The sequence below is a fragment of the Dermacentor variabilis genome, chromosome 7, assembly GCF_050947875.1.
Source record: "Dermacentor variabilis isolate Ectoservices chromosome 7, ASM5094787v1, whole genome shotgun sequence".
Classification (NCBI taxonomy): Eukaryota; Metazoa; Arthropoda; class Arachnida; order Ixodida; family Ixodidae; genus Dermacentor; species Dermacentor variabilis.
The window spans coordinates 116,953,637-116,967,694 of record NC_134574.1 but is presented as its reverse complement, the minus strand read 5'-3'; the positions used below and the strand labels follow the sequence as shown (position 1 = coordinate 116,967,694).

The following is a 14,058-nucleotide window of genomic DNA, read 5'->3' as shown; positions in this document are numbered from 1 at the left end:
GCGTCGCGCTATCCTGACGCCTTTTACGCTAACCTAACCTAACCTAACGTTAACCTAAATGAACGTGGCCGAGACGAGAAGACAATAATCCTCACGGCGTAACCGCTGTGAGAATACGCCGCGTCACCCTAACGCCTTTTCCGCTAACCTAACCTGACCTAACGTTAACCTAACCTAACGTGGCCGAGACGCAATGAGAAAAATCCGCACGGCGTAACCACTGTGAGAATACACCGCGCGACCCTAACCCCTTTCTCGTTAACGTAAGCTAATGTAAGGTAACGTGAACCTATGCTAACCTAACCTAGCGTGGGCGAGACGCAAAAGTCAGTAATCCTCATGGTGTGACATCAGGGATTGCCGTTCAACCGCCGTTGCTAAGGCTCTGTGCGTTTATTTCACTTAAAGTGGACCACTCAAAAATACACCTGAAAAGTGGCGGGCAGCAGCATACGAAAAGCCTGCAAAGAGCAAAGATACTACCCCAGGAAAGCAGGCCGGGCTTCTACTACGGCCCCTACTGCGCCCTGAAAAAATCAGTAATGTTTTTTTGAAGGTAGAGCACCGCAATTGGCAAGAAAGGTTTAATCCGGCTTGACTGATTGAGGACCACCGCCACAAGCGCGAGAAACTCTGTCCGACGCACCTTCAGACAGAGCGACCATCAAATGGGGCGTCTGGGGCCACAATGGCCCACCGCGCGGGCAGCCACCGTGGGAGCATAAACAGCCTCAACCCCACTCCACAATGCCGGCATGTCTAAAAGACAAACGCATAGAACAATCACTAAGAAACCTCCTCCGTAGTGCCTAGGCAGACAACGTAATCTAAAGACGTTGTAGGAGGAGTCATATATTCACGGAGGAAAAGCCCCCCGGTTTTCTCTTTTTCGCCCGCCCTTACTCCCACCTGCGTACAAACGGCTGGCAATCCCTCAAATGAACGTCTAGTGTTTCTACTCGGTGGCGGCGCACGGCCATTTTGCGTTGGCTGCGCCGGCGGCGTGTAAACCAAAACCAAAAAATTCAGAAGGCCGTTTCGCTACATCCGTCTCTTCTGAACTCGCTAAAATTCTGGACTTTTCATACCGAAGGCTGAGAGGAACGAATACAGAGGGGTGTTGGAAGTGAGAGAAACACAAAACATGTTGTAGGACTTTTTCTCTTCAGCCGATATATAAAAAAAAATGGGCACATATATCTGAAGACGTCTATGTTGAGTGTGTGTCTATATTGCTTTCCCCATGTATATGCAGAGCCTTGCTTTTCGTCGTAGTCACAGTGGTTTTCTTTTTTTGCTATGCCTCTGTTTGTATGATATTTTTCCATTGTGCAAAGAGTGAGCGAATTCGTCTAGAATTGCTAAGCCAGCACCGATGCCCGTGATGCTCTCTAGATAGGTTAACTTTTGCTTCCACTTGTTCTGAATGAGATTGTGTTAATACAAGACGCTTTATGTAAAAAGTAAAAAAAGGACCTTTTCTATCACCAACTTTCGGCGGGTTCAGCCTTTAAGCTGTCAACCAATCAGCAGATGTTATAACCCGCCTTCCTTACTGAACAGTAAGTAAGATCACTTCTGAATATTATTCACCATCTGCTTATGTAACTTTTCATTAACGTCCTTTTTCCTTAAGAAAAAAGAATCAAAATTCTTTTTTTCTGCCGCAAGCGAACATTTTATGTTCAGCTGCGGCAGCTGAAAAAGAAATAGCAGCTGCTATGACGCGGTCAAAAACAAATTTGCTCAATTTGTTAACTCGTCATCAGCAGGTTGAATGAACGACGTGTGGATTAGTAGAAATGCAGCCACTGCTTGGATGCACAAATATTTTCGAAAGACAAAGAATTCTTTTTAAACCTGCACGTCGAAACTGCTTTCTATTTCATTGCAGCAATCGGTCTCAGTTACATTCAATTTTTCATATGAATGTTACGAAGGAATAGCATCATGCAGTACACAGGTAAAAATATTATTTTACATGCAGGAATATGAAAAAACTCCTTCAAATGCAACGGCCGTTATAAGGCAGAAACTTCCAACCGGCATCTTAAACGCATTGGGGCCAGAAATTAGTACCTTGCCGCAAGTTGCACCTCTCGCGTTGATGCCGCTATCAGACATATCGCCGATTCTAGCCACATCTACAGTGCCCACGACCTTCAAGCCTTGATTCCGGAATTCCGCAGCCAATGTTTCTTCTCGTTGCGCCATATTGCGCTTTTGAAGGAGAAGTTTCAGAATCTCACGTTGCGCTCACCTAGTTGTGACAACACGCATGCGCAGACGCGTCGAGAACACAGTTATGATGATATGTGGTTTTTAATGGCGCAAGGGCCAGTTATGGCCAAAGAGCGCCATGTCCATGTTAATGAGTTTGCAATGAAATCATGAGTTCGATGAAGTTGGTGTGACGTGGCTGTAGAGGGGCCTTAAAAATGTTCGCGCTAAAGTGCGCAAAATCTGTACAATAAGATTATGGCGATGTCTTATGACGTGTACTATGAACATTTAAGGTGCATTTAAAAAGAAAGATACGATGTGTAAAAATATATATGGTTATAAGATATGCGAGAGCACTGTTGCCTCCTTAGAGTCCTTGGAGAACAAGGACCTGGAGGCATGTGCTATGCAAAACTGTTATCGCAGTGGCATCCTCTGGAGCGAGGATGCTCTACGAATTTAATGGGCATATAACGTGTAGTACGACTTCATTTAAATAGTTGAGGATTGCCTTGGTGTCAAAAAGCGGTTCCTTGCCGAGAAACATAGCCGGGTGTAGAGGGATGTTATAATGGTAAGCAAGCGGAAAATGTTTCTTTCTCTCCGTTTCGGCTTCCCGACACTCCAGGAGCACGTGGAGGACGGTAAGCCTCTCACCGCATCTGCCACAGGTTGGAGGTTCACTTTCAGTAAGCAGGTAACTATGCGTGCCAAATGTGTGTCCTATTCTGAGGCGACAGAATAGGACATCTGTTCGCCGAGATTTTGTTGGGGAGGGCCAAAAACCTAACTGGGGCTTTATAACGTGCAGTTTGTTATTTTTTTGCGCGTCCCACGTGCACTGCCAGTGATGTCGCAGTTTATTTCGTAAGAAAGGCCTCAGATCTGTGACAGGCACATCAGCGGTAGGGTTAAGAGCTTGCGATGTAATTGACGTGGCCATCTCGTCCGCGAGAACGTTACCTTCGATTCCCCTATGGCCAGGGACCCAGCATATTATGATGTTCTGGTTACATGAGTACACTTTACACAATACCGAATACAGTTCATTGAATACGGGATTTTTATGTTTGTAGAGTGACATTAAGGCCTTCACGACGCTGAGAGAGTCTGTATAGATCGCTGCTTTTGGAAGTTTCGATTTTCTTATGTGCTTTACAGCAGAGAGTAGTGCGTAGGCCTCGGCCGTAAAGATACTTGTTTCCGGATGCAGTACATCGGATTCCGAAAACGATGGGCCGACGGCTGCATAGGATACCCCGGCATTTGACTTGGAAGCGTCTGTGTAGAACTCTGCGCAGGAGTGCTTGTGCTGGAGTTCTAGGAAATGCATTCTAATTTCGGCGTCAGGAGCGTGCTTTGTAATATTTATAAAGGATATGTCACATTGTATCACCTGCCACTCCCAAGGAGGTAAGAGCTTGGTTAGGTGCATTAAGCGATGCTCGAGGAGTGGGACACGCATTTCATCGCTAATCTCCTTCACACGCAGCGAGAAAGGCTGTCTTATGGAGGGGCGATTGCTGAAAAGTGTAGCGCACGTCATATCGGTAACGGTATGAAAACATGGATGTTCAGGATTGGAGCGTACTTTAAGGAAATATGTAAAGCTAACGTATGATCTCTGTAGGTGGAGAGACCATTCATTCGATTCGGCATATAAGCTTTGAATCGGGCTTGTTCTGAAAGCGCCAGTAGCTAAGCGGATGCCCAAATGGTGGACAGGACCAAGCATCCTTAGCGCGCTCGGGGCGGCAGAGTTGTACACTACGGCACCATAATCCAATCGTGAACGAATTAGGCTCTTGTAGATATTCATTAGACACTTTCTGTCACTACCCCACGTAGTCTTAGATAGAAGTTTCATTAGGTTCATTGTTTTTAGACATTTTTCTTTCAGATATTTAATGTGTGGAATGAAAGTGAGTCTGTAATCAAGTATAATACCCAGAAATTTGTGCTCTTTGTTGACAGGTATTTGGTGTCCACACAGTTCTAAGGAAGGATCCGGAAACAGGCCTCTCTTTCTTGTAAAAAGAACGCAAGTGCTTTTTTGGGGGTTGATTTTAAATCCGTTTCTGTCTGCCCACTTGGAAATCTTGTTCAAGCCCTGTTGCACCTGTCTCTCGCATACTGAGAGGTTACAGCATTTGAAGCCGATTTGAATGTCGTCAACGTAGACAGAATAAAGAATGGCAGGTGGTAGCGAAGCACGAAGCGAGTTCATCTTCACGATGAAGAGCGTACAACTCAGCACGCCTCCCTGTGGTACACCTGTTTCTTGTGTGAAAGGTCGCGACAATACGTTGCCGATTTTCACCCGGAAGATTCGATTCAACAAATAGCTTTCAATTATTTTCAGCATATTGCCACAGATGCCCATTTCCGACAGGTCTCGCAAGATGCCGTAGCGCCATGTTGTGTCATATGCCTTCTCCATGTCAAGGAATATTGACATGAAAAACTGCTTATGTACAAATGCGTCCCGAATATATCCTTCAATGCGTACAAGGTGATCTGTTGTCGACCGGCCTTCTCTGAAGCCACACTGATAGGGATCAAGTATATTATTGAGCTCAAGGAAGTGTATGAGTCTGCGATTAATCATTTTTTCAAAAACCTTACACAGGCAGCTTGTAAGGGCTATTGGGCGATAGCTTGCCGCCATGGATGGGTCTTTCCCCTGCTTCAAAACAGAGACCACAATTGCTTCTTTCCATGCAGTTGGAAAGTATCCCGCAGCCCAAATAGTGTTGAAAATTGTGAGTAGTGTAACTTCGGTGTCATTGTGTAGGTTTTTGATCATTTCATACATAATTCTGTCAGAACCCGGTGCGGAGCTCTTGCATGATCTCAAGGCAGCTCTGAACTCGGCAATACTAAATCGACAGTTGTATGGTTCATTCTTTCGACATTTTCCTATGAGTGGCTTACATTCTTCTATTTGTTTGTATTTTAGAAAAGATTGCGAATAATTTGTTAGACTTGACACGCTCTCAAAATACTCCCCAAGTGAGTCCGCCTGGTCTTTCAGTGTATCACCCTGTGTGTTTACCAGAGGGAGTGAATATGTTTGGCGCCCTCTAATCCTGTTCACCCTGTTCCAGGCTTTGGCCTCATCTCTAAACGAGTTAATACTCGATAAATACTTCTGCCAGCTTTCTCTTCTGGCCTGCCTGCGGGTTCTCCTGCCTTGAGATTTTACTTTCTTAAAGTTAATAAGATTTTCTGCAGTGGGGGAAGCGCGTAGCAACTCCCACGCCTTGTTCTGATTCTTACGGGCGGTCCGACATTCGCTGTTCCACCACGGTACACGTGGTTTGCATTCCAAACCACTTACTTCGGATATGCATTTAGATGCGGCATCTATTATGAACGCTGTAAAATACTCCACAGCGGCATCAATTTCTAGAGAAGAGATATCAGCCCATGAGATGCTAGATAGATTTCGAAATTTCTCCCAGTCGGCTGTATCTATCTTCCACCTAGGAGCTTGTGGAGGAGATTCATTTCCTTTGGATGTTCTCAGCAGTACGGGGAAGTGATCGCTCCCGTAAGGATCGCTCGTAACTTCCCATTCGAGTTCGGGCAGTATAGACGCGGAAACTATACTAAGATCTATTGACGAAAAGGTTCTGTTTGCAAGAGAGTAATATGTGGGTTCTTTCTTATTTAGAAGACACGCACCTGAAGAAAAAAGGAACTGTTCAACGAGACGACCTCGCGCGTCTGTACGAGAGTCGCCCCACAGGGAGCTGTGCGCATTGAAATCGCCAAGAACAACATAAGGTTCTGGCAATTCATCTTTGAAGGACTGAAATTCAGGTTTGTTTAGTTTGTAATGTGGGGGTATGTAAAGTGAACAAATAGTGATGAGTTTGTTTAGCAGGACAACTCGAACCGCCACTGCTTCGAGGGCCGTTCGTAGCTGCAAACGTTGACACGCTATGCTTTTTTGAATTACAATGGCAACGCCACCCGATGATGCGAGAGCATCATCGCGATCTTTACGAAAAGTTATGTACTGTCGGAGAAAGTTTGTGTGTTTGGATTTTAAGTGTGTTTCCTGTAAACACAGCACTTTTGGGTTGTGTTGGTAGATGAGTTCTTGTAGATCATCGAGATTCCTAAGAAGACCTCTGACGTTCCATTGGATTATTTGTGTGTCCATATTGGAAGTAAATAAGTGCTGTGTGTACGGAAACGGTGTTTATGTCTTAGGTTACAGAGCTCTTTCGAGGCCCTGTAACGGGAGTTCTGCCCTTTTTGGAGCGTTCGAGGGAGCCTCGCCGCTCCTTAGGCGCTTGGTGCGCCTTGAGGATAGGTGTTGTGTCCATTGCCTCTAGTGAGGCTCCGGACACGTGCTCTTGCGAGCGAGAAGTTACAAGAGAGAGTCCTGCCTTGGAGGGCAAGACCCCTGCGCCCACCAGCCCAGAGGTTGATGGGGCACCCAGCGGGATTTGGCTGCGCCGGCTGTTGCCAGCGCTGGAAGGGGCCGGGGAGGTTGAGACAGCCTTGGCGGCGGCCACCTTCTGGGTCGATGGTCCCTCATTCTGGGTCGACGGAGCAGCGCTAGCTGCAACCGCCGCGGGGGCAGATGGCGTAACTGCCGACTCACTGCGTGTGGGTCGGACAGCCGCCGGAGGCCGTTGTGACGCTGCCCCCTGACGCGCCACATCGGCAAAGGTTTTCTTGGGCAGGTACGATACCCGCCTGCGTGCCTCCTTGAAACTTATATTTTCCTTTACTTTAACTGTTACAATTTCCTTTTCTTTTTTCCAGGATGGGCACGCCCGCGAGTACGCGGCGTGCTCCCCATCACAGTTGACACAATGTGGAGTCTTCTGGCATGTTTCGGAGGAATGTTCAGTGTCACTACACTTGGCACATGTCAGCCGGCCTCGACAGTTCTGTGAACTGTGGCCGAACCTTTGGCACTTAAAGCATCTGAGAGGATTGGGCACGTATGGCCTAACACGAAGTTTGATATAACCGGCCTCGATGGACTCGGGGAGGACACTTGAGCTGAAAGTGAGTATCAGGTGTTTTGTTTGGATTTCTTTTCCATCTCGCCTAATCTTGATTCTTTTGACATTTATGACATTTTGTTCACTGAAGCCCTCCAAGAGTTCAGCCTCAGTGAGCTCCAGCAAATCATCGTCCGAGACAACGCCTCGGGTGGCATTCATCGTGCGGTGCGGGGTTACTACTACTTGGGTCTCTCCAAATGATATTAGTTTAGGCAGTTTCTCAAATTGTTTCTGATCGCGGAGCTCCAAGAGGAGGTCACCGCTGGCCATCCTCGACGCCTTATAACCTGGGCCAAAAACTTCGGTAAGGGTCTTAGATACAAGGAAGGGGGAGATTGTTCGGACTTGTTTAGCTGGTTTTTCTGTGTGGATCACATGAAAACGAGGAAAATTGTGGACTTGGCGTCCGAAAAACTGAAATACTTCTTCGGTGCGCCCTCCTTTCTGAGGGTGATCAGGTAGTTTAGGAAACGCGTTTTCCATAGGTACAGTTAGGTTTTCGGCCGCGATGCCGACCACCCACCATGGAGCCCTACAGGGGGACGTGACAGAAGTTCCTGCAAGGGAAACCCTGCCGACGCCAGCCGTACATCGCTGCTATAACCAAATACAGCATAGCCAAGGCTGGCTAGCTACACAAGGTTAACCCTTGCCGCCGGGAAATTAGGAAGTGAGGAGAAGTGATGAGAAGACAGGAAAGATGAAAAAAGGGGGAGAGAGAAAGACGAAGATTGGAGAGGAGGACAGGAAAAAGCGACTGCCGATTTCCCCCGGGTGGGTCAGTCCGGGGGTGCCGTCTACGTGAAGCCGAGGCCAAAGGGGTGTGTTGCCGCCGCCGAGGGGCCGTAAAGGTCCAAACACCCGGCATTGGCTCAACCCCCAGGATCCCCTTTTCCCCGGACACGGCTAAGCCGCGCACGGCTACACGCGGGAGGGTCCAACCCTCGTGTGCTCGGGTACGTGGTGTCGCAACACACCAAACGCCTGCTTGCGCAGACGCCCCTGCGGGGGAGAACACAGTTAGGTTCGTTTGTATTGTTTTATTCATTGCTCCTCTCCTTATCACAATTCTATGATTGGCGGCGGTGGCGGCGGCGCGCCGACGTCTCAAGGAGCACCACTATGGGCAGCATTAGCTGCGCCTCATTTTAGCGACCATCCGCATCCGCTACGCCGGGACACGACCCCTTTTCAGGCATCGGATGCTCTCCCGAGGGGATGTTTCAGGTGTCTCTTCTTCTGGCTGTGACTGCGCCCTGTGCGCAACAGATCCGTTTCTCTGAAGGCAACTAACGGAGCGTTCCATGAACTGTACGTAACCGCCGCTATTGGATAGTGCATACTTCCTCTGGTGGCAACCCAGATTTACAAAACCAACTGCTTCAACTGACAGCACAAGCTGTGTCGAAATCAGGCGCCCGTCCGCATCTGCCGCGCAGGGGCATGATCCCACTTCAGAAGTGGAGGGCTCACCCGTGCTCTTGTTTCAGGTTGGTTACTTGAATTGCGTTTCTTGTCTGAAAAGTTGGTGTCGTGCTCCGGTGAGCTGCTGCCCTTACTGAAGCATTGCGAAAATCTTTATTTATGCATACTTCGGCTGTGCGTAATTATATGTGCTGTATAACGTGCTCGCTACTTTGCGACCTATTGAATCCGGCCCGCACGAGATCGGCAATGACCTGCGCGCACTAAAAAATTGGCAGGCGTCAACTGATGTCGAGGTAAAGCAATTGTCGAGTAGCCTTCGTGCTGGTAAAGTCAATATTGTGTCAGCGAAAAGCTGCGTCACTGATACATCGCCGGCATAACTGCACTTAGATAATGGCATTTCCACCCAGATAAAAACAATTGAATCGAAAATACACAGAAAGCGGACGCTTTCGGCGTCTGTTTCAACAAATACTTCACGGCCGTATTTATAAAGGAAGACAATTCGGGAGTACCAACACCCATCGAACTCAACTAGCCATACGTGGTCCCAAATCAATGTTGCAACCATTGGTATTGCTAGGTTGATTAGTCATCTCAAGATGCCAACTTCTTCCGGCATGGATGATATGAACTCGCAAATCTTTAAATATGCACTACGTAACTTGTAGCACCGTCCTTTCTCGCTTGTTTCAACAGTCCCACTCAACATGGGAATTTTTTTATCAATGGAAGGTCGGTAAGGTTATATCGTTTTGAAGTGCGGTGATAGGAGCGCTATTAAGGATTACCGCCGAATATCACTAAAAACTGTTCCCGGTAAGCTACTAGAGCACATGATCTTTCCAAACGTAGCACATCACTTGGAAATTAACTTCATTTTTGAATATCAGCATGGCTTTAGAAAAGAAATATCATGTGAAACCCAGCTAGTCGAATTTAGTGCATATATTTGTGTAAGCATGCATACGCGCCTGCACACAGATTCCATTTTCATTGATTTTGCTAAGGCTTTAGATCCCGTTGCTCATTGCGTCTGATAGCTAAACTTTCATGCCTAAATATCGATTGTCTAACACTATCTTGAATCAGAGTTTTTTTTTTGTGATTCCGCAAGCAATTCAGGGTCCTCTATAACTACCTTTGAGGTATTAGCGAAGTAACATCTTGCGCATCACAAAGAAGCGTATTGGGACCACTACTTCATCTGATTCATATTAACGACTGTTATGTTATAATAATATAATATTTGGTGTTTAACGTGCCAAAACCACTTTCTCATTATGAGGCACGCCGTAGTGGAGGACTCCGGAAATTTTGACCACCTGGGGTTCGTTAACGTGCACCTAAATCTAAGCACACGGGTGTTTTCGCATTTCGCCCCCATCGAAATGCGGCCGCCGTGGCCAGGATTCGATCCCGCGACCTCGTGCTCAGCAGCCCAACACCATAGCCACTGAGCAACCACGGCGGGTACCCCCGAGCTAAAGCTTCCTCTTGAATAGGAGTCGGCGTGTACGTGACCTCTAACCTAACCAATGGCGCTGTTCTTTTGCATGAAATTCTGCCCGAAGGTCAAGTTTTACACGACGCAATATCACTATTCGTCATATATGTCGAACTCAAACTGCGAAACACACATTCTATCCTTTGAGCTGGATTGTTCGAAAAGGCGCCATAATACTCAGACGATAAATATAAATGAATCACTCACTCAGCAACAAAAATACCACTAATAACCACTTTATGTAATGTATTCTCAATCACAAACTTCAGCCAGTAAATTCGCAAGGAAAATCTACTTTGATTTTAAGCTGTTTCTGGGATGTGCGTTCAGAAGTTGTAGAAGTAAATAAATTGTTGTCCCATTTGTTTTCTTTATCAAAACACCCTCTTAAGGGATACGCGGAAAACCCAACTGGAACACTAAGAAACGCAACTAGGGGAAAGTATGAAGTACTTTTGCTTTTCCTACTGTCAAACAATTAAAACCATGTGCATCGCGAAGGCTGATTTCAAGCTCGGAGAAACACTTTCGTGTAACGCGTATTGAGCAACACAAAGCTGCATCGCCAATTTTTGATGTCTCTCTACAATTTTCTCATCGACACTTTTCATCTAATTACATTATTTGAGAAGTTGAATATTTAATTGTGAATGATCATGTAATTAGGAACAATGCAAAATATAATTTGAGTATCACCGGGCGACGGCAAATAGCAATGGCTTGGTTCGGTTTAGCTGCGTGGCATTTGCGTATTTTTACTCGGTACGTGATAGTTGGGACGCCCTGTATTTCATGAGGGGGCAAAGGGTGTGTCGTCTGACTCAGTCACCATCCTTCGCGCTGTACATGCTGTTAATTATGAATAACCCACAGGCCCAAGCCTCTACATTTGTCAAAAAACTAGCCAGTAGCTTCGTTGGTTCCCCGGCTTTTTTCTTCTGTTTGCCCACATATGCTGGGACGTCTTTGCCACGTTACTAGTGATGTTGAGGGCAATCGGAATGTGTTATTTGTGCTTTTTACCGTGATTTTTACTAAATATTTTCCCGTCTACACCTGCTGCACACCACTCCCATCTGCTCTGACCTCCCTGCCGACGACCTTTCTCACAGACGGTCCGTGGCCTTGTTCCATCGGCGAGTTGTGCGTAGCGCCGTGACGTGAGCCGCCACACAAGTCATTTCAACCGTCGCTCCAACCATGCGTCACGTGACAGTGTGTCGTGTGATCACAGCGCAAACGAGCACCAGACAAGTGTTGCTGCCATAAAGCTCTGCTGTTCTTTGTTCTCAAAACAGGGTACCTGGGTTGGCATCTGAACCTCAATAGTATGGAGCAGTGTCGGAAATCTTATTGGGCAGGAACGGGGCCCACCGTGGCACTTGAAATGTCCGCTCAAATTGTTCGCACCACTCTCCGGCGCTCGGCTCACTGACGTTTCTCTGACTTTGTTACCGTGAGACGTTCAAGAACATTCAAGATCACGGCACTTTGATTATCACCGAATATCACAAAGAAGGAACAACAAAAACGACGCTGCAAGCGCTAGTGCTTAAAAACTTTATGAAGGCGAAAGCCTTAAGTGGCCCGTTGCAATGACTCCTACCCGAAAAAAGCGTTGTCTAGTCCAATGAAGCAAAAAAACTGATGCGAAAGATATATTCATCAGGAATAGCTCATAACCCCGCAAGTAAGCAAAGATGCAATGGCTGAATATGAATGAAGAAACGAAAGAAAGAGAGAATGCTAGAAGGAACAAATAGAGAAACAAAAGAGTGAAAGAAAAAAGAAGAACATAGAAGAAGGAACAAAGAAACAAAGAACGAAAAAAAAAGAAAGCAAGAAGGGCGGAAAGAGAAAGAGAACGAAAGAACCTTTAGGTAGTATATTAGGTGCTTGCATGTGTCGTTGTGGAGATCGGCCTGCGACGTCATACGTTTACTTCATGCAGCAGCTCTCTATGTCTTGCAAGACGCCTGACCCTTCCGATCGTATAACTTAATGCATTACCACGTGTGCAGCATGCTTTACCTTTCACGTGTTACAGGAGAGTAACATGCTGCCGAACTTTTCCATCACGCACACGATTTATAGACGTTGTTGCGCAATGGTAGTTACGCAGCCATGGCGTGGTTACACCTTGGTCTGATGAACGTGATTCGTACGCGATTATAGCGGAAAACAGGGCATTCACTGGAAGGCGAAGACAGGGCATAGAGCCAGTGCTGCCCTCGTTGCCCCTGTTTTGTGCTATTCATGAGCTGAACCTTCCCAGCAGCACATCTTACCCTTCGTGTTTCTCTTTTGCATGCAGCTCCAGTACTACGGTTACATGACCATCGGAACTCCGCCCCAAAACTTCAGTGTCATCTTCGACACTGCCTCCAACCTGACCTGGGTGCCCTCCATTGGTTGCAGTGTGGAACAGTGCCGTGAGTACATATATCATTCATGGCATATATCTACACGTATGCATATATTGTAAGAAAGAAACATTAACAATACACGATTGCTGGGTTTTGTAACTGCGACTGGTAAATGGAAAAGCTTACGCTGCGCTGAACTCGTTCTTGCACCACTTATGACACACCGTATTTTTTAGCACAGCGATGACTGAAAAGGCACGGTGTGCCTGAAAGGAACGGTGTCCATATAATCTACATCCGGGTTTAGATGAGTGCAGATACTACTATGTGCTAGAGAGAAATAGAGAGGGACACTAGAGAAAGAGAGAACAAGGGGAAGGCGGTGAAGTTGGCCATTAAGATGCCGATTGGCTACCTAGAAGGAGGAGAAGTAAAAGAATTTGTAAATATGGCAAGGGAGAAAAAAATGAATAGGGAACGGAAATTGGCGCCCAAAATTTATAGGCAGCATACGTCACTACCAACCGCCTATCTCGTAGGTCTGTATACTGCCCGAGAAGACCAAGCGCTGTGGTTGTTTTCAGCTTATGCGTCCGTAGTGACCATTGCGCTCCAGCACTTGACCAGAAGGCCACACTGTAAAAAATAGCTTAACCCTTGAAGGGGAATAAGTGCGTAAATAGATCTATTACTCGATGCCTTACACCATTTATGGGTGTAAGCATGTAAATTATTTAACAGTGCAGAAGGCAGCACAAGAGCGGCGAATTCATGCAACCAGGGGATTACAAATGTAATAGTGTAGTCAAACTTGAATTTCTGAACGTGTGGTTTGGCTGATTTAACTCGCGCTCTCATTTATAAATATTCACAGTCCTCTAAAAAACCAGCAGTGAAAATAATTATAACGGGCATGGCTGTAATAGATTAGGTAAGACAAAAATTAGCTTATTTCCGGTTAGCTTGATGTTAGCTGAGTTTCACTGTCTTTTCAATTTACGAAACAGGTCTGTAACTGCGGTTTCGATACGACCTTTTACCGGAGTGCTCCGTACATAGTTTTGTTGAACTGACCAGTGCGATGGACAGCTACAGCTTGCCATTTTAAACAAAAATTATATAAACTTCAAAACCTTCTTCTAAAGTTTTCTTTCACCTGCTGGCCTACTTATATTTCATGTTCGGTGCTGCCGCCTACGTTGCGTATTGACTCTGCTTTCTATTTCTGTTATATTTAGCAGACTACAGTCCTGTCTTTTCTCCTATTTGACGGAATACTATTATTGTATAGAGTACACTATCGGTGTTTAAATTCCTTTTATATGTTGTTAATTAGGACTAAACATATGGCAGCTTCGTGCAACTTTACGCGGGTGAGACATGTTGGCACGGTGCAGCACTCTTCTACCAAAAGGACAGCGTCCCGGCTGCAGCCACCGGTGATCTTGAAACGCTGGATGGATGAGGAGCGCTGCCAATGTCACACCTCGATGGTGAAAGAGAT

General features: G+C 46.3%; 1 protein-coding gene across 1 annotated transcript; it reads left to right on the top strand.

Moving 5' to 3' along the window:
• The first annotated feature begins 688 nt into the window (after nucleotides 1-688).
• LOC142588810 (gastricsin-like) lies at nucleotides 689-14,019 on the top strand. Its single transcript, XM_075700627.1, has 4 exons — nucleotides 689-753; nucleotides 8,617-8,743; nucleotides 12,503-12,620; nucleotides 13,952-14,019. Exons 1-4 carry the CDS (start codon nucleotides 689-691, stop codon nucleotides 14,017-14,019), a joined length of 378 nt encoding a protein of 125 aa, XP_075556742.1.
• Nucleotides 14,020-14,058: the final 39 nt, after the last annotated feature.